Source organism: Micropterus dolomieu, linkage group LG01, assembly GCF_021292245.1.
Source record: "Micropterus dolomieu isolate WLL.071019.BEF.003 ecotype Adirondacks linkage group LG01, ASM2129224v1, whole genome shotgun sequence".
NCBI lineage: Eukaryota > Metazoa > Chordata > Actinopteri > Centrarchiformes > Centrarchidae > Micropterus > Micropterus dolomieu.
In genome coordinates, this window is record NC_060150.1 from 30,796,284 (window position 1) to 30,817,566 (window position 21,283).

The following is a 21,283-nucleotide window of genomic DNA, read 5'->3' on the forward strand; positions in this document are numbered from 1 at the left end:
GTCATTAAATAAGGGAGAACTGGTGCGCTGGGTTAAAGACAATTGGACACCAGGGGATAGGTACTGAAAATACTGCAGGGCGAGTCTCAACTATCAGCTCAGACAGAAACAATATGTTTTTTATGTTTTATTTTGGTCATTGACTTTGCTTTGTGAGATATCCTGTGGGAGATGCTGTGTGAGTGTTACACACTTGCATTGCTGTTCAGTCCTTTTACACCCAGTGTGAATTATATTCTGACTAAACTCATATTAAGGAGTGTTTCAGACCCCAAACACTTCTAGAAAGAAATAAGAAGAAAGAGAACATAAACAATAGGTGCTTGTATCCCTAAATATTTAGTATTTTCAAAGGAGAGGGAAGTGTGACGTCACCATCCTTATGGGTAGTGGTGAATAATTGGCCCCGCCTCTGTGCGCGAGAGGGCGGGCGTGAACGTCGGGTGGTGGAGTCTCATTGAAGCCGCTCAGAGAAGAAACTACGGCAGGAGGGGGAGCAGTCTGTCGGCCTTACTTAGACACATTTTGACAGAGCATTCCCTTTAAAATGGCGTACCACAGTCCGTACAAAGCTCCCCCACACATCAACGCCCCCCCGGACCAGGGCTTTCTGTGGAATATCTTTCAGAGGTGAGTGGGGAACCGCGGCTTGTGCCGCTGCTGTCTGCTTGTCTCTCACTTCGCTCCGCAGTGGAAACTGCTGTCGTTCAGGGCGCGGAGAGGAAGAGAGTGGGTCTGGGTGGCGGAGACACAAAATGCTTCACTGACAGCTCGATTTTTGTGTTTACTCTTGTGTCTGTATAACTATTGTTGGCTGGGAGCAGCGCTCCGCAGTGAAATGAGTGATTTGTCTCTCAGTACTAAGGTTACCTCTCAGTTGTGGCGCTTCCTGGAAAGACTAGTGCACAGTGAACAACACATAACAGTTAGCCAGTAGCTATTACACGTCACTCCGCTGGTTACATTACTATACATTAGATTAATTAAACTATCAGTGTCACAACGCTTTATAATTGGCGTTATGTTGTCTTGAAATTAAGAAACCAGCTGACTCAGTCAGTGAACTGTCTTCTACAGCAATGAGAGTTTACAAACTGGGGTCAAAGGACCTCCAGGAGTCCTTGAAGGCTTTTTGTTCTGGGTTCTCCCAGCAGAAGCAGTTCAAGTTAAGATTTTTCACTTATAAATCAAGATATGAGAGGATATTTCATGAATGAATCTGTCGCCTGCCTGTGTCTGCACCAAGTCAGTAGTAAAAAAATCCTCTGAGAGGGGGTTTCCTAAAGAAATCAGAGAGTTGTGAGTCTGAATGACGCAGTGTGTTTGTGGGAAGCTGACATGAACACATGAACACATTGGAAAGCTCTGTCCAGCATTATAAGCACACACTGAGCTGATGTTACAGTGTCCGTGGCAGCTTTCAGCTACTGATAGTCATCAGTTTTACCGTAGTCAAAAGAGTGTCAGCAGCCAAGAAGGTCACAAGAGCAGGCGCAGAGGGAAATAGTTCACATGCTTTGGCCCCTGGTAGTAGTATTCAATAGAGTTATGTAATACTGCAGATCATTTTTTCTCACAACATTGAGATGCTGCACAAGGCTTGAAACACCCTTAACGAATTATTTATGTATGGCGCAAACCCCCCCTTAGAAATCCAGTTGGATGTACACGTTTTGCCCTTTTCTTTGTCTCTCTATCTTTCTCCCACATACACAACCTTTTATTCACAGTCACGCAGACAGCACTTCTTCTCTTCGCTATCATGACACACGTGAACACATACGGAGTCATCCCTCACTCGAGCATCATGCTGCCTCATCTGCTGCCTCTTGGCTGAATATCTGGCAGAGCCGTGCTGGAGTTCCCTCAGTCATGTGATCGGAGTCAATAGAGCACAGTTGACGCGGGAGGCGTCTCAATCTGTGACTCACCCGTCCCACTGTTGCTCTTGTCTTTGGTAATCCATTCATCTTGAGTCACATGTAAACTGTCTTTATCCTGTTTAGTCATGACAGGAGGAGACACTGAGTCGTTCCTTCTCAAGGTGTTTTGCACAGCGAACGGTGAAGGCAGGCTGCAGTCGTGCTCTAGTCGGCCACTAAATTTAGTCTGTTTCTTAGATGTGTTCAGCTTCTTGGCACTGAATGAATCACGAAGAAGTCATTGTCTCCTGTTTTGTCTGCTTGCTGAAGAATGTTGTTGGTATGACAAAAATGCTTGCACACAACCCTTCAAAAGAGATTTGTTGCTATGAACATGTTCACCACGTGGGGTGAATGCTGGACTTTTATGGAATGACAACATATTCAAACTTGTTAGAAACAAATAAGAACTTTTAGGGAGGAGATTTTGTTCATCTAGAATCAGTGAACAGGAGTGAGGGAGGTTTTTACATACATGAAATACTGACGTGGTACCTGAAACATGTGGACTCTTATTAGAAACAGACCCGTGGATTAAAAAAACTTAAAAGTACAAAAAAGTAGCAATGGAAACTGACTGTTGAATACAAGGTTTTGCGAATGCAGCTTGAATTTGGATTTTTCTCTTCTCCGCTATGGGAACCACAGTGACATCGCCTTACTTTTTGGACCGTTTATGTGGAAAGTAGGGCGGCCTTTGTTCCTCAGGCCATATTACAACCTGATTGCTTAATAGGAAACAGTGAAACATGGGAAAATCTGAGCAGACTAACAGACTCAGCCATAGTGTTTAATACTGTCCTGCTGTTTCACATACAAGCTCAGTATTTAACCGGGTGGAGATGGAAACGCCAGATGCTAAACTGTCTGTGTTGTGGGCAAGAGGGAGTTTTCACTTTTTCAGCCCGCTTAATACTCTGTCGAGGTAACTTTACCTGAGGCTGAGAGGAAGACGGTGGCGTGAGGTGTGAGAAAAGCAGAGAGCACAAAATGTACACACATGCTTCTTTGAGTTCATCTATCAGTGTTTGGTAAAGGCTGGGTGCCCCAACTGCCTGCACCGACCCAACCACTCCTCACCTTCACCGTGACAAAGCTCTCATTTATGGAGGCATGCTGTGAGGTGTTTTTCTCGCCCAAGGGTACGACACAGGTCTCCTTAGGTTTGTTTTTCTTTATTTAGGTGGGGGGAAGGTACATTGAGGAGAATGCACAGACATATAGCTGATCGCAGTGTAGAAAGCCACGAAGGCTGCAGACATGGAGCTGCAACCGCACATAAATCGTCACAGCTGGCAGCGGAAGCCCAGCCCACAAAGTCAGCTCTGGGCTGGGGGTCCTGTGGTTGAGTACCCTGTTTCCCCTCCCTTTTCCTCTCTGCGATTGGCCCAAGCAGGTTACTAAGTAACGACTGAGTCACTGGCGGTCTGACTAAGCTGCATTTCAAACTGTGAGGCCCGTTATTTGTGTCACAGTCCAGCCTGTTAATGTTTTTATGTCTCAGCATCGCAGAGGCAAACTCTGGAGTTTTGTAAGTGTATAGAGTTACATTGTCAGCTGCCTTATATTTAGGAACAACCAAACAATGTCTTTTTATCTGAGGGGGTTTCCTTCGTGCTTGCTCTTTCCAAACTGCTGGGATATTTGACCTATAACTGCTGGATGACGGTCAGGTGATGACGACATGTCCAGAAAGTATTTCTAAACTCTACTTTATCTCAGACCAAGCACAAGAAGAAACACATGACTTCTAGAGGTTATTAAAAGTGATAAAAACATCAGATCACACTTATTCATACATGTTAATTTGGCACTTATTCAGAATCAGCATCAGCTTTTATTGCCAGGTATGCGTACACATATGAGGAATTTGACTCTGGATTGTACATTGCTAACAATATGCTTACTTATACAATAATAGAATAATAAAATCAGACATAGGCTACAGTATAGAGAACACACACACACATACATACATACATACATACACACACTATAAACAAAAACAATATTGACATATTGAGACAATAGTGCAATGAGCATAGTGCAAAGGATGCTGAAATAAATATGTATTATGTGCAGGTACATGAGGTAGGTGGATTTGGTGTACAGTATATACAATATAACAGTATGAAAAGCTCTGAAATAGAGAATGATGAATAAATAAAAAGTGTTAGCCAGTAAACAGGTGGCTGATTGGAGACAGAGTTACTGTGTTATTGCACAGGAATTGTTCCTGACACTGTGAGTCAGAAGTCAGCTGTTCATCTGAGTGATGGCTTGTGGGAAGAAACTGTTCCTGAGTCTGGTGTCCCAAGTTGACTGCATCATCCACTGACCTGTTTGCCCTGTAGGCAAACTGCAGGGGGTCCAGAAAGGGGCCTGTCCTTCAGGTGGGCCAACACCAGTCTTTCAAAGCACTTCATGAGATGTCAGGGCGACAGGCCTGCAGTCATTTAGGCCTCGTCCACACTACTGCGTTTTTGAATTAAAACGGAGACCTTTTGCTACGTTTGCACCTCCCGTCCAGACTAAAACGGTGAAAACGAAGACCCAAAAAGTTTAGAAACGCTGCCGACCGAAGCTGTTTTCTAGCTTTTCAGCGTAGCTCCTCTTAAGGCTCATGATACACGATTTTCAGCGTCGGCCTATGGCCGTGCTGTTCCCACTACACAATTTGCTGTATTGTGACAGAAGTCTGAAGTCATTGTGGTGTTCACACTATGTGACTGATCAGTGACAGGGTGTCTCACACTACGCGAGCTGACAGCGACTCTCTCACCCGACGCTGGTCTCCAAACCACGTTTTGCCAAGAAAACACACGGGAAATGGCACACACCTACACACGAAACAGCTGTTTGTTATTATAAAGATAGGAATTAGAAAGACAAAAAATATGGGTGAAAGAATGGATTAGCACACGCAGGTAGCAGGGATTGTCTGAGCTACAGAGAGCTGGAGGTGAGTAACAAGTGTTTTACGGTGAAAAGTAGCTGCCTGCTCTCATTGGCTGGATGTGGATGTCAAGTCAGCCGACTCTTCCAGATATTTGGCATGCTAGATATCTGGCAGATGTCGGCGATGTGTCAGAAATGTGTGGGGGAGCCGTTTTGACGCGTCCTTGGGTAGTTCGCACATAAGACTGGCGACTGCCGACCTTAAAATCGTGTAGTGTGAACTAGGCTTTAGGTGCTTTGATCTCTTTAGTCAGTGTTTTCCTGGCCTGGTTATACAGGACTCTGTTCCCACTTCTGAAGACCTCCTCTTTAGTCTGACGAAGCTGTCTGAGTTTCGCTGTGAACCAGGGTTTTTGGTTGTTGTATGTGCGGAAGGTTTTAGTCTGCACACGCATGTCCTCATAAAAGCTGATGTAAGATGTCACAGTGTCATTTAGCTCATCCAGGTCAGTGACTGCAGCCTCAAAAACACTTCAGTCAGTGCAGTCAAAGCAGGCCTGTAAATCCAGCTTTGACCTGTTGGTCCATATTTTCACACTCTTTGAAACAGGTTTAGCAGATTTCAGTCGCTGCCTGTATGTCAGGATAAGATGAACCAGACAGTGATCAGAGAGTCCCAAGCTGCACGGTGAACAGAGCGATAGGCGTCCTTTAATGTTGTGTAGCAGTGGTCCAGCATGTTAGTGACCCTGGTGGGACACTTAATATGCGGTCTGTACTTTGGAAGTTCACGGCTGAAGTTTGCTCTGTTGAAGTCCCCAAGAATAATGAGCAGGGAGTCTGGATGTTTTTTCTCCACGTTAGTTATCTGGTCGGCCAGGTGTAGTAACGCCCCGCTAACACAGGCCTGAGATGGAATGTAAACAGTGACCAGAACAAACGAGGAAAACTCCCGTGGTGAGTAAAAAGGTTTACAGTTAATGAATAATGACTCTAAGTGAGGGCTGCATGAACACTGGGACGTATGTGCACCAATCTTCGTTTATATAGAAACAGAGTCCGCCTCCCCTTGTTTTTCCCGTGAGCTCTGTTACGCAGTCCGCCCGGAAGAGATTAAATCCCGGTAGGTGAAGTGTGCTGTCTGGGATGTGCGGGATGAGCCAGGATTGGGTAAAACAGAGGGCGGCAGATCTGCTGAAGTCCGAGTTAGTTCTGTTGATGAGCAGCAGTTTGCCAATTTTGCTGGTCAGAGAGCGGACATTCACCAGGTGGATAGAAGGAAGCGCAGGGCGAAAACCCCGCTGTCTCACTTTAACCAGTACGCCTGCACGTTTTCCCCTTCGGCGCCTCCGGTATATCCCATACAGAGCTGCTGCTCCTCCAACTAATAACTCAGAGAAAGTTCCAGGTTTGATAAAGAGCGGTGAAATAGTGTGAGCAGTTGAAATATTTAAGAGCTCTTTTCTGGTAAATGTTACCAGAGAGGGAGGGCAGAAAACAGAGTTTGTAAGGCTGGAACCAGAGAATGATTGTTTGTTTCAGCAAAATTGTTGTAGATTAGTTTTGATAAATAAAATTATTGTTTCAAATCGGCCACCAGACACCCCTTTAAGCTCTTTTATGTAACGTTATGGGTTGCCTTGAGAACACTTCTCTAAAGCCCTAAGCTGCTTTTAGTTTTGGTTTCATTTGCAGCCTTAAAAATATGTTGCTCTGCCTGCAAGTCTTGTAAGCTGACAGTATGCTGGTGTCACTACAAGATACTTGTGCGGAGACAATCAGTTTCACTTCGCTGTCTCAGGATCAAAACACACACACGTTCACACACACAGTCTCAGGGGAGCCACAAGCGTACAAGCTGCCTTGTGTGTCCTGATCACAGGACTCCATTCATTCTCAGTGGACCGTTGAAATACTGACATGCGCTCAGGAGGATAAAGTTTCAACTTGCGAGTGCTGATGCCCGCTCCTATTGTGTGGGTGTGTGAAGTGGTTAATGCAGGTATCTAATCAGTGTTTTCCTCCCCAGGGTCGACAAGGACCGCAGTGGAGTGATATCAGACTCAGAGCTTCAGCAGGCCTTATCGAATGGTATGTATCTGGATCTGGCTGCTGTGCCACTCCCTTTTTTGTTTCTGTCTCCTTATTTCTGACCATTTGTGCTCTGTTCCCACTGCTCTGCCTTCCCTCGTCTCCATCCATCTGTCATTCTCCTGTCTTCTTAGCCCTTTTCACAATTTTATTTCTCCCGCTCTGCCTCTTTTTTTTTTAACCCAGTGTAACTTCCAAGGCCAGGGGCATTTCATGCTACATTATTTCGTGTGGTTGCTGGTTAAAAAGGCCCTGTTCATGGCTAGCATTTGTACTGAGTGGAAGCCTGGATGCTGCTATATCAGAGTGTAGGCTAACGTTAGCGTCTCCACCCTGCTTGTCCTTGGATGGGATTAAGCCCAGCTCCAGCCGAACTGGCATTGAGATGGTATTTTGTTTGCTTGAACAGACTGGTTAGTCTTCATCCTAAAAGCTGTTTTGCTTGTAATGTTAAAAGTGAAACATGCTGTTTGAGAATAGGAATAATAAAGCATACATCTAACATCTGTCTTGCTTGTCCATGAGCATAAGCTAAGCATCTAAAACAGGTTGTTGCAATTGTCAGTCTGATCTTAGATTTTTTGTAATAATTAGGGATGTCCCAATCAAGGTTTTTTTGGCCTCTGCCCAATTTCCAAACCGAGTCCTTTAATTTAGGATATCTGCTGATACCGAGTCCGATATCATAAAATGTTTTGCTTGTAAATGGTGATTAAATATGTATCTGACACACTGAAATACTGAGGGAGGCTTTTTATTTTTTTATCTTGTCCCTTGGAACAACATTTTTCCTTGAACCTCCCTGAGAGACTGCATAACTTCATCATAAATAATCATAGTTTTATTATATTCACACAAAAGGTAGCTAGTATTGGAGACAATAAAATAATTATGTTTAGTTGGAACTATGACTCTTAAACTTTGGCCCTAAAACAAAAGTTCCTCCCCAGTGCTTAAAAATGATTTATGGATATATGTGAAATTGTAATCCAGCAGAGTGTTTTCTGTGCTGCAGGATGGGAGTTGATCTGAGAGAGATTTAAGACTTGAGATTAAATAACTTAAAAAGTCAGCATGAAAATGACCCAGGGGTAGAACATGAGAAGTGCCGCTGCCAGTGATGGAAGTGTAATCGCTCTTGGTCCTGGGTAGCTCAGGAGGAGTAGGAGGATTCAAACAGGATTAAGGGTTCACTTCCCACCGGGGGCCTTTCTAAACAAAGAAACTCGTGATTCTGCAAGGCCGTCTGCGGAACCATGTTGCATAAATGATACAGATCATCTTGTCTGCTCCAATCCTGGCCAGTGGAGTCAGTTTTGCAGTTGCTTGGACTGTGGCTGGTTAAAATATCTGCATTCATGCCCACACACAAACATTGCGCCAGCATCGCTTCTTGACCTATCTCACAAAGACAGCACGGCTGAAACATGATGCTGATTAATGAGACGTATATTTCGGATGCCCAGAAACTGTAGCACATGTTGATGTTTGTCTTCTCATTAAAATATAATGTGCTCCCCATCAGAGTGGCTGAACCGCTCAGGCAGCTTTTCAAAGCAGATTGAGCAGATTATACTCCCATCAGAAACCTCCTTTTTTTCCTAGCCACTTCAGAGGAGGAGAAAAAAGAAGCCAGCAGCAGCAGTGAAAGAAGCTGTTATCAAGCTGCGCAGTGGCTCTGGCTCAGCATACTGATTACGCGCGAGTGGAGTGTGTTTTGTGCATGCATAAACACGTGTGTTTATCTAAAGCATGTGTGAGTGTTGTTCATTTATGTCTGCATTTATGCCAAAGGTCTGTGCATAGCCTTGCTGTTTTTTACAGACTATACATGTACACCTTACTGTGCGTGTGCGTGTAGTGAACGGCATGTTTTCCAGCCTCCGCCTGTTCGTCAGGCTCACTGTGATCTGAACCAGAGCCAGTGAAGCCGAACACACGCTGCACTGCATCCTGTCACGCAGTTCGCTCGCTAGAGCCACCAGCCCTGCCCTGTCTGCCTGTCTGTGGTGGCTCTACTGAACCTGCAAACGCTGCTTCCGTTTATTCAGTTTCACACCATCAACAAAGCTTTGTCTGCCATGTTGTCCCTCATGACCTCTTTCTTTGTCATCTAATTCTTTTTTTTCCCCTCTTTTTTTCTCCTCCTCCCTTGGGGGAGTAGAGTGTCGGGGCCCTAGATGATGGGGAGCGATGCAGGGGTTAGGGTTAGGGTTGCTGCTTACAGTCCTCTGTCCTCTACTGTTCCTGCACCACATACTCTCTTTTCTTCTCATTTCTCCTTTCAGTACTCTGCCTTCAATACCTGTATTTTTCCATTTGTGAAATATTTTTGCCTCCCTTTCCACGTTTCTGTCCTACTTTGTGGACATTTTAACAGGTTCTTTAATCTTTTGCTGAGAAACATTTTTTTTTCAAAGTGAGAAAATCTGCCAACAGCGCGGGATATTTTTAATTGTTTCTAACCCAGGTTCTCTTTTGTCGGGTGTTTTGACTCTTGTCAGGCTTTGTTCTTACTGTGAAGATGTCACTTTTCCTTGTGTTACAAACTGTATCTCCAGTATGCATCAGACAAGTTTACCTCGCCTACTGTTTACCATAATGCAATTTGAAATTTTTTATTGTACTTCATTTAATCAGGCAGTGTCTCAGGAATATAAGTGCTCTGTGCCTGAAAACAAAAACTTTAGATACAAGTTGTTTTCTTAATGACAGCACGCCACGGTTAACTTTGCTGTCTTCATGATATCAAACGTTAGCTTAGCAGGCCTAACGTTTGAGGCCTAGCTAGAACGTGACGTTTGTGACTGCAGCCTTGTTCTCCTCACACAAGATTAAATTAGAAACCAATGTTATGAATGACCCCGCAACCCTGTACACAGGATAAGCGGCTGACGATGGATGTTATGAATGAGTTGTATTTGTATTGCTCCTACTTTACTTCTTTCCAAAACCAGAAACAAGCTAAGCCTGATGTAGAATACTGCAAAAAAACATCTCCTTCTCTCCTCTCGTATGTCCTTCTATCCTCTTGTATCTTTCCTCTCCTCAGGAGTCTATGGTACCGTCTTAGCGCCTGCTGTGTCCTCTGTCTCTTTGTCTCTCTCCCATGCTCCCTGACTTTTTCTACTCTTTTTCTTCTACTCTATTCGCCCTCCCTCTTCTCTTCCCTCTCTGTCCTGGGTGCGAGAATGGATCATCCCTGATGAGACATTGATTGGCTTTACGCCCCTGACATGTATGTACATGTCTGTGTTGCGTGAATGCCTTGTAGCTGCGCCATTTGCTATAAATATGGAGTTTCAGCAGTGAGTAGACATCAAACCAACTTGGCATCATGTTCCCCCTCTCTCTCCCGCGCGCACAGATTTATACTCCTCCTCGAGTTATTTATTTAAGTGTGTAGGAGCAGTAATAGCCACTAAAATTGCTGATACGATTGAGAGAGCATGGGCTTGCTGTACAGACTGCAGAGTTGGCTGAATGGCAGGACTCACAGAGCTGTTCAATAACTCTTACCTTTACTTCTACATCTGTAGCATTGTAGGAGTTAGATGGCAGTGAGCATTGATTGAGTTTCCCTGTTATCAATCTTCAATCTTCCTGCTTAGCCGTTCCTGTTTTAGCTGAACAGTAGGCGAGATGCTTCATGCACTCACTGACTGTGTCACACCCTGTAATTCCTCTGGTCTGAGGCACCAGTGCTTTTTATGAGTGATTGAGATTCCTTGAGCCCAAGTCTGTGTCTCACACATCATGACTGAAGCACAAAAACAAACAGAAACTGAGAATGACTTGCTGACAGACCCACTGGCTAGTGACTGTTTCTAATATTTTATGACACATTAGCGATGGTGTGTTTAGTTATTGTATACATGATACATAATCTCAGTTGTTATAAGAATTTCAGAACTTTAAACACAAGGTTTCAGCAAATGCAAGCATCTTTTACGTCTGAAGGTCAAACCATTACCTTGGGCAAACAGAATTTAACTTGTGTGTGTTTTGGGGGGTGTGAGCGTGTGAAATGACTTTGTAAGGTGAATAGCAGAAAATACAGGTTTGGTGTGTAAAAGTTCACGTCCATGTGTGCTCGCATAAGTGCCTCACTGATCTCCAGCACAGCCGTTACATATGTATATGTATACACTGCGGTCAGTTCACTCTGTTTTTCCACCAGCCGGCCTCTCTCCTCACCTCCTCTGTTCCGTCTCTCCCCTCCTCCTCACCTCTCTCTCTCTCCGCCTCACCACTGGCAGTTGAGCTCACCAATGAGAGAGTCCAATGTGTGGACCAGACAGAGAGTGTATTGTCCTAGTTGGCCGTCAGACGCACACAAACATCTCAACCATACTGATCACCTCACACTGGGCAGCCGCAGTCTGTCTGGCATACATTGGTGACCTCACAGCTAGCTACTGGTGTGAAAAGTGTGTGTGTGTGTGTGTGTGTGTGTGTGTGTGTGTGTGTAAGAATCAGTGTGGCTGGAAAGGTCACAGCTTGTCCTTCTTTTCTCCACCTTTGGTCATTTTTCTGATGGCTCTAATTCTGGAGCAACATTTATGCAGATGTTACAGAAGGATTTCTGATGTCCCTGTCTGTCTGATGGCTGACCATCTTGTAGATTTATCTTGTAATTTAGCATTTTGAGATATGCTGAGACAGAAAACCGTGTTCCCATTTAAGGGTGCTCCGATCGATCGGTTACCGATCATAATCGGCCGATAATGGCTTTAACTAGTTTGATCGGTGGTCGCTAAAAAGGCCGATAAGAAAAGTCGATCAGATGACGCAATACTCGCCAGACAAATTTTCAAGGGCAGCTAAAATGTTTCACTACGCTGTGTGAGCGGTTTTCAAAGCTAGCTAGCACCAAAGTCCTTCTCAGACAAGAAGGGATTAACTCGCCCACATTATCATTTACAATTAGAGTTGAGCAGCAATCAGACAAGTGGAGCAACACGCAGGAGCGATCATGTGAAACTGTCGCAGCTGTGCTCATCTCACACACACGCCACCCGCAACCGCAGTTTAACAGACACACGAGGCAGAGAGAGAGAGAGACTGATCCTTAAGTGTGAGTTTCCTGATGCAAAGAGCGGCGCCACTCAATCAGCTGACTGCATCTCTCTCTGTTTTCGTTACAAAAACTGAGACCTTTTGCTACGTTTCCGCCTCCCGTCCAGATTAAAACGGTGATACAGTCTATGATCAGAAGATGTTTGTTTGAAAACGCTGCTGACCCGATGGACAAAACAGAGGACTTTATAAAACGATAACACACACTCACATTTGGCTTGTGAGTCGGTCTTATCTGTCATGCAAAGCAAAAACACGATGCTACTTACAGAGTTTTAGTTTTGGTATTTTTTATTGAAATATAAGTACTTAGTAAATAACACATAACAGTTAGCCTACTGCGCATGTCGCTGTATTTACTTTGCGACAACTCCCAGTCTGTTTTCCCGCCGCCGTCTCTCGTACTCCCGTGATACTTTCAGTAACAGTTCCACTTCGTTGTCGGTCAATGCAGAAGAAAAAAGCCTGGTGTGGTTCTTGGTCTGTATTAATTTCTTCTTTCGCTCAATCGTCTGCTACTGCGGAGTAGATCATCTGCTTCATGATTACACTGACACGCGCATGCGCAGTGTAGCTACCTGAATGGCCACTAGATGTGTGTTTTCACTCGTTTTAATATTAACAGAGATCAACTCTGATAGGCAGCTGAAACGCTGCTGTGGACGGAGAAGATCGGTTTCGTTATGAAACCGCTTTAAAAACGTAGCAGTGTGGATGTAGCCTCACATTACCCCACTCCTCTCTCTACTCCTCTCATGTCAACCCTCCCGTTTTCCCCGTAAATCTCCCGTATTTTTCCGTTCTCACCCGGTATCAACCCGTTAAATGTTCCCCTGTAGATCTCCCGTATTTTTAACCTTTATGAAATCAAATAAAAACCTTCTGGCCGTATTTAAAGTGTTTACCACTCTTTCCCTCTGGTAAAGTCGGTGGCAACATGTAAGATATGTAGACTGTGCTTCCTGCACAAGGATTAAAAATTAAAACAATCCACTGAAATGATATAAGGCCTATAGCCTACTAATGGCAAACCATATGAAATTATAATGAATATAGTAGCCTATGTAATATTAACAATTGACTGTATAATATGGAATTTACATTGTAAATTGTTACATTTATTTAAATTTTCCTTATTTTCATATCTCACTGAAGGCAGTTTTGACTCCTCTCTGTAGTCCTTCTCCCTCTCTCTCCCCTAAAGCCCACAGAACCTGCCTGAGCTTTCCAGAACAAAAAGCGGCTACTTCAGAGTTTATCATCGACTCATGATGCCTGTGCTAATTTATCTCCTAAATATTTTGGCTACAGTCTTTTTTGTTGCAGTTTTTATGGTTGTAGTAAATTTATAAAGATGCTGTTTGTTCTGTTTTTGTAGTTTATTCCACAGTAAAGCTATATTTGTTAAGCTATAAGATATTCACAGTAACCAGGCTGCTATGGTTTAAGTCTCTAACACAGATTGAGTGGAATTTGTTTCCCATGTTTCCTGGCAATAAAATAAACAGTTGTCATTTCATGACACTTTATTATCTGATATCTTTAACACTTAATGCATTGTTTTTAGGACCAATTAAATAAATATACAGTATACTGTATAATGCTACATGATAAATAAATAGATCGGTGATCGGTATCGACCGATACTGCTTTCAGCGATCGGCGATTGGCCCAAAAAATCCTAATCGGAGCACCTCTATTCCCATTGTAAGTTATAAGGAAAGCAAGTTTCATGATCTTAAAGATAGGAGCCACGGTTACATTTGACTTTTTACAGATTTCATTTTGTGATTGGATGGCCGTGGTCAGATCTCTACAGCTACACCGATAAATCAGCTAGGTGTGTACATTGACTGATATTAGCTTATTGCACATGTCGGTTTCAGTCTATATACATCTGCCAATAAGGAACCAATTGCAGTAGAAAAATTAGGGATGCCAAAAATAGAAAAAAAACAAAAAAACACTCGGTGTTCAGCCTAATACGTCAAAAGACCGGATACATTTTACAGAACAATTACATTGATGTAACCCATGTCGGTAGTGTGGAAGCATTTTAAAGTGTCTGAGAAAGACGCAAAAATCACCGTTTGCAGACACTGTTCTGCTGAATTGTCTCCTAGCACATCCACTCCATCTGCGGCTGACTTCTTAGAAAAGGCAACAAGCGGTCTGACCCGCTTTGAGTGTTTCTGTCACTCGTTTGTAAGAAGGCGATTAAGGCGATTAAGCTAGCTGCACCTAAATTTGGAGTGCACACGTATTCAAGCCTTTATGGTAAATCCACTGAAACGGACTAGTGCGAGCTGACAGGCAGGTTAGCAACTTTATCCTGTAATTTTCTCTCTTTATAAAGACAAGTGTGGCAGTCCTACCTGAAGAGAGGCTATTAAGGCTTCATGTTACATGATACGAGAACCGCATACAACATTATTTATCAAGTTTGGTCGAACTTGATGAATTTAGCATGAGGATGTCCGGTTTTCAAACTAAGGTGTCTATACAGTATGGAAATAAGATTAATTTGATTATATTCACAGAAAGTATAAAACATATTGTGTACATTAAAAGTAAATGGAAACACTCTCTTGGGCCTCGAACCCACCCACCATAGTCTCTCCAAATCCTGTGGCAAACACCGAGTAAAAACAACATTTTGACAATTTAATTTATGCAATGGTAAAAGCAGGCAAAATAAATGGAAAATATGTGATTGTACTTCTTCGGTATTCTGCATTTGGCAATATATTTCATTATATTTGGCCAAGAATTTTAAAAATAGTGGTGCTTTGAGCTAAATGCTAACGCCAGCATGGTAACAGTGACAAGGTAAAGGTACTTTATTGTCACAGACATACATTTAGCAAAATTCATTCTTTGCATTTAACCCATCCCTGAAGGGGAGCAGTGGGCACTCACTATGCTTTCCACTGGACCACCCTGCTCCTAAACAGTTCTAAGATGCTGATGTCAAATGATAATTTTGCATTTTTTAACTCAGGCCCTATTTTCACATATTTTGGTGTCAACGTGAGTAGTAAGTACAAGGCATTTCGCCACCAACATATGTGAAAATAGGTTTTAATATATCGAAATTCTCTTTTAAGCAGGTTGATGGGAGTGTCATTAGTTTTGCAGTTATTTGCAAATTATTGGACAAATTAAAAAATGTTCCCTGATTCTGGTGCTATATTAAAAAGTCAGTAGATCAACAAAATTATGACAATGGTGGGGAAATGAATGTGTTAACCAGATTTCATTGCAATCCATCCAATAGCTGTTTCGTCATTTCACTAAAAACCACAAATGTCAACCTCATGGAGACGATACAGTAAAAAGTCGGTTTGATTCATCCTGTGGACATCATGAAGGTCTTTACAAAATGTGCAGCTTTAGTGTCTGGAAGGGTTTATACCCATAAATCGTTCAGTTAGTGAAACACATTCCATAACTACTGTGTAGTTTCTAAAATACTGTTATCAGTTAAGAAACGTGTTTCATTTTATTTAGAAAACAACTTGTGGGAGACATGACATCGGACTGCACTGCAGCAAATAAACACAGCCGTTACTCTGACTTGGTTCAACAAATTGGTCTCACATCAATGCGCGTATGATAATTTATTTTTGCTTGTTGTTTTAGATCAGCACTCCAATAGATAGTGTACGATTGTAGATTCTGGCTGAAACCCCGGCTCCTCTAAGAGCCTCATGCCTGGTCCCAGAGCAGCTCTACCCACAGTCCCAGACAGCCTCAGCCATCAATAAAGCAAACCAAGCATGAGGAAGGAAATGTCGAGTCTTCTTCAAACACTAAACACCCTTTTATCATTTATTTGGACACTTTATGGACTTTGTCAAAGATATAATCTACATCAAAATATATCAGCAATAAAACATGTCTTCTGTTCTGCAAGGTTTTTTATTGAAATGAGCTCCTCTACTCCAAAGAGCTGTTATATACACTCTCACTGCAGACCCGCCTGCTGCTGCCATAGCAAAACTGCAGCGAGGAACAGCACAGTGTGAAAAGGGCTCGACACCATGCTGAACAGATGATATGATTCTGCAGATGCCTGTGTTGGGGTCTGCAGATAGAGTTGCAGGGGAGGAATCTTGGGTCAGCAGAAGTCGTCCGGAGTTCAGGTTGCTGCAACAAAATTGAAACCGCAAATGTTTTGTGTTCATTCTCCTTGTGTCTCTTTGCATTTGTTGCCTTTGCTCGTCTGGTTATCTCTCCTCTTTCTTCTCTTTTATGTGCCCTCTTATTTTCTAATCTTGTCTCCTCTCTGCATCGTCCCCCCATGATCACCCTTCCTTATTTCTGGTCCTGAACTTGACTGGGCTTCCTGTAATAAAGTGAGATGGTGAGTCAGCAAGGATTCAAATGCCCTGATAAATCAATGTCTTGAGAGTTGAGAGAAGGCTATAAAGGGTAAACACCTTACTAAACTAAAGCCCAGTCAGTCTCTTTGTGACCTTATCAATGACAGGTATACTCTCATATGATTGAAGAGTTTGTCCTATAGGTGAAAAATGTGTGTTTAGAGGGAAAAAGGACCATAAAATGTCACACAACTCAACTGCTTCTTAACCTGATGATACACGGGGAAACTTTTTGAGCATTGTTGCTGGGCAATCTTGCTAGTGGCAAGTCTGACTATGTTTTGAACGGATAGCGGCGGTGCGGGGCGGGTGGCGGAGTGGTGGGGGAAGGGGATTGACGGCAACGTTGCCCTGCACGATTGCTCTAAAAGTTGCTCTGTGTATCATCAACTTTAGGAAAGCAAGTAGATGCAACTAACTTTTTTTTCAGTTGTGATGAAATATTAGGATGCATATGTCAACCACTCCCTCTGTAATGGGATTTTTGCCATTTGGTGAAAGCGTTTATCTTCCCCTCCTATGAGTACATTATTGGTGTGGGGGTGGCTCCTGTGGGAACTGAACAACCATTGTACGTCATTTGTCGATGTACAGATCGGTCTACGTCACTGGCAGGGGAAGCTAAAATATTACAGCAGACTTTAGATGACAGATGCCTAATTTAGGCAACCTAGCACCGGCTCCCATTGGATATCAGAAAGGATTTTAAGATTTCAAATGAACATTAATGTTTCTGTTCACTGACACGTAATCTGAGATCATGTGGTAAGACTTTATTTTCTGTTCCTAGCACTAAAATGAAGCCCATTGATTGATTGATCCTACCTGATTACACCTAAATGTCAACTTTCCTCAGCAGACATTTTGACTTGTCATAGCAGGAAAAAGCACTGCTGTTACTAATAACATTAACAATGGCTATGTTCTATCCAAGTGCCTCAGTAAGCCACGACAGTGTGAAAGGAATAGCATTCATTATTTCACAGATAATTATAATAATCAACATTGCTCTCATTTCTTATCCCAATATAATGAGGTGATTAATTTGAGAAAACAAGATTATTAAATTGGTAAATAGTAGTGGTCTTTAACAATGAATATGGGCACTTAAAGTGATTTATTATGAGAAAATGTTATTGAACCATTGAAGATCTAAAGACAAGGGTCCAAAAAATACTAGCAACAGCAGCTGCTCTTAACTTCTGTGCCTGGCAAATTTACAAATCTCTACTGAATACTTTACCTGCTATAAAAGTGAAGTTATTGTAAATGTTTTTAGTTTTGTTTTGTTCTTACAATAGGTACTAAAAGATCCCAGCAGTCTCACTGAGCTGGTATGTTTAACTGGTATTCTTTTGTCTCACAGGCACATGGACTCCTTTCAACCCAGTGACAGTGCGCTCCATCATATGTAAGTAGCTGCTGACGCTGACTCAGCTAATTTTTACACAGCTGCCTGTTGTTCTCAGACTGTGTGAGATGTTCATTTGCCTCCTCTCCATGACAACCGGATAAATTAATTACGTTTTGAACAAATCTGAGGGCTGAAACAACAAACCTATCTTTGGCTTCACTAACTGCTGCTTTAGTGGAAACCTGCAGCCCTCAATAAAAGAAGGAGGAGAGAGCATCTGGAGGAAATCTGCCTCGGACTCCAAATATTGATTGGTTTACACTCTTTAGACATTTGTAATTTGCAGCAGAGGCAGTTTTACCTGCACTGTTGTAGGTCAGACTGTAGCTCCACACAAAGAAATCTAAATATGCTTTACTATTTTTTAAAATCTTGTTTGGAAGCTGAAACTTTTTTAACTGTAAACTCCTGGCACATTTTAATGTATTGCTTCCATGTTAAGACAAAAAATCTGTACAAAATATCTTTCCCCCGGTCTCCTATGTACTTTGTTCCCTTTTTGTTGTGGGACTTGCACATTAAATCCCTTTAATTCCATCGCCTTCCCTTCCCACTGTACCGTGCTCGGTAAATCCATTGTTTAATAGTCCCCCAGCAAGAAGCATATCCTGTGATAACCCTCCCTTTGTTGGGGGGTAATTGGATTGAATCGCAGGGGTGGAGAGTGGAGTATTGTTGGGGGAATCAAGCAGTTTTCTTACAGTTATAACACAGTCTTATGAGGCAGGAGTGAGTCAAGTGTGAGACCCACAGTTTCTCTGTTCTCTGACAGCCCTTTAAAACTATATGTGGTGCCATTTCTTGTCACATGATTCATCCCAACTTTGTCCAGCATGTGTTGACTTGTGTGTGTGTGTGTGTATCACTCTCTTGACCTCCTCCCCCTCTTCTTCAGCCATGTTCGACAGGGAAAATAAAGGCGGGGTGAACTTCAACGAGTTCGCCGGCGTGTGGAAGTACATCACAGACTGGCAGAACATCTTCCGGACCTACGACAGGGACAACTCAGGCTTCATTGATAAGAACGAGCTCAGACAGGCGCTGACTGGATTTGGTGAGCAGCAATGTATGCTTGTGCATTTCAGTTAGATGAATGTGGTGGAGGGCCCCATAACTGTCTCTAGGAACAAACTCTGGGTCAAAAGGTCAGATTCTGTCGTTGGAGGAACCCTGTTTCTTCTAACAGACCGACATGCCACTGGTAATTGTTTATTAAAGGAATAGTTTGCAATTATGTCCTTAAACCTGCAGTGTGGCGCTTTGGTCTCCCCCCTTCTAACAGTGAGAGTGATTAAACAACACTGACACATGCTTATGATGTATATAGAGTGCCATACATATATATGCTACTGTTGCTCCACCTTCAACTCTGACAAATCAGTCATTGCTGGTTGGCATAAAACACAGAACTACCGGTTCACCAGCGGGGGAACATCGTCACTGACACCAGATTTAAAAATGCCAGTTAACTACGAATACAGAGAAATACAAAGCAAATAAAAAATGCATGTAGAGTGATGCAATAAATACTTGTTAAGTTTTGTTCACAATCATCCCTCTGTACTTTTTTATATGTGACATGCAGCTCCAGTGTGCCAAGTGCAAATAAAACTGTTGTTATTGTGATGGCCTTAGAATTTACAGGTGGAGAATTGCAGCATACTAGTTTAGAAACTAGCAATCAAATCGCTGTAAAATGTTTAAAATAAGAATTTGAAGCCTTGCTTTAGCTTTGGCAGAACAGCTGTATCTGACTTCACATGACTTCAGTTTGTTCTTGTGTTTCTACGTCTAAAAGTGGCAACAGCAAAAATCCCCAAAGGCTTTTGTTTAAGTTCAGGAAATGTCAGAAGCGCCATAATCAATATATTCCAGTTAAAGCCGTGGTAGTGGCTCAGCTTTTGTACTTGAGAGCTGTCTAACTATGTGCGGCATATTGTTAATGTCTTATTTGCTGTTGTGTGCAGGGTATCGTCTGTCAGATCAGTTCTACAACACACTGATAGAGAAGTTCGACCGCCAGAGGAAGGGACAGGTTGCCTTCGATGACTTCATCCAGTGCTGCATTGTACTACAGGTAATAGATTCACGCTAAATCAAAATAAACTGTATATAATAAGATGTATCCAGTTTTTTCCCCACAAATATGCACATAAATGATTATAGGATGTCCTTCCGTTTAGCACTTGAATCACAACAAGGCTACTCTTGTATTCATGATTCAAAGGGGAGATTTAATTATGCATATTTAGGAAACGTATTCCAGTCTTCCCTTTTAGATTATTAATCTCCTGTAGCAGTAACACTTCCGCTTGTGTGTTCCAGTTTAGTAATTACACACACACACACACACACACACACACACACACACACACACACACACACACACACACACACACACACACACACACACACACACACATATATATAGTAGCTCTAGAGGTGTCAGCCATTCACTTTGTCTGGCACTTTTTTTTAAGACCAAGATCTGATAAGTGACTTCGTGTTGATTGTTCTGCATCTTCAGTAGTATATGAAGAGAACTCCTATACTATTCACCCAGTGTTGAATGGATGTTAACCATGGTAGTAAATACATGAAACGTGAAATGATGTTGTCAAAGTGCTGAAACAAGGACGTTTTAATACGACACCGTATGTCTTTTTCCCTCCTTTCCGCAGAGGTTGACAGACGTGTTCAGGCGGTACGACACAGACCAGGATGGCTGGATCCAGGTTTCATATGAACAGTATCTATCCATGGTCTTCAATGTAGTATAATGCACACGGATCACCACAGAAGAGCACAACTGTACACAACTGTGCCAAAGCTACAGGCACCTCTCGGATGTCTGCCATGGTGGACACTACAAGATTTTTTTTTTCAACCTGATTTTTAGCCTCAGTTGGGCTGTTTCACACACCTTTTTAACATTAATACAAGGAAACTTCCTTTTTGGTGGTTGTGATTATGATGGTGATCACAGTATTTGTCTGGAGGTACAACTACAATGCTTGATATATTAAAAAAAAAAATTCTTGTAGTGTTTTGTTCGTTGACCAATCTGAGCAACTCTGTCTGTGTCGGGGTTGGGAAATATTATGGACACATCCTGTCTTTCTGTCAGTCTGTCTGTCTGGTATTGTCGACAAACTTTTTAATGTCTTAACTTTAACCAATACAATTAAAAAAGAACTCCGCTCAGAGTAAAAACGATGCATTGTAAATATGATTTAAGATGCATTGCATGCTTTTCAGGGAAATTTAGTCCCACGTTGAAGCATGCTTTCCCTTTCTCGTCTTTTCCTCAGCCCTCTTTTGCTCAAAGCCATGTTTACAAAAACAGTGAAGGCAGGTAATGTTCTGCTTCGAGATTCACTGACATGCCAGCTTACATGCCATATTTGTACAAATTTATTTTTAACAGCAAATCTTCAAATGTTAGAGCATATAGTTTTTGGCAGAGGGGTAAGCATAACGCCTCTAGTACGGCT

General features: G+C 42.5%; 1 protein-coding gene across 1 annotated transcript; it reads left to right on the forward strand.

Moving 5' to 3' along the window:
- Positions 1 to 436: 436 nt before the first annotated feature.
- On the forward strand, positions 437 to 20,828 carry pdcd6 (programmed cell death 6). The gene is made up of 6 exons (XM_046064948.1): positions 437 to 630; positions 6,850 to 6,911; positions 17,742 to 17,786; positions 18,685 to 18,843; positions 19,757 to 19,866; positions 20,471 to 20,828. Exons 1-6 carry the CDS (start codon positions 548 to 550, stop codon positions 20,567 to 20,569), a joined length of 558 nt encoding a protein of 185 aa, XP_045920904.1. The 5' UTR covers positions 437 to 547; the 3' UTR covers positions 20,570 to 20,828.
- Positions 20,829 to 21,283: the final 455 nt, after the last annotated feature.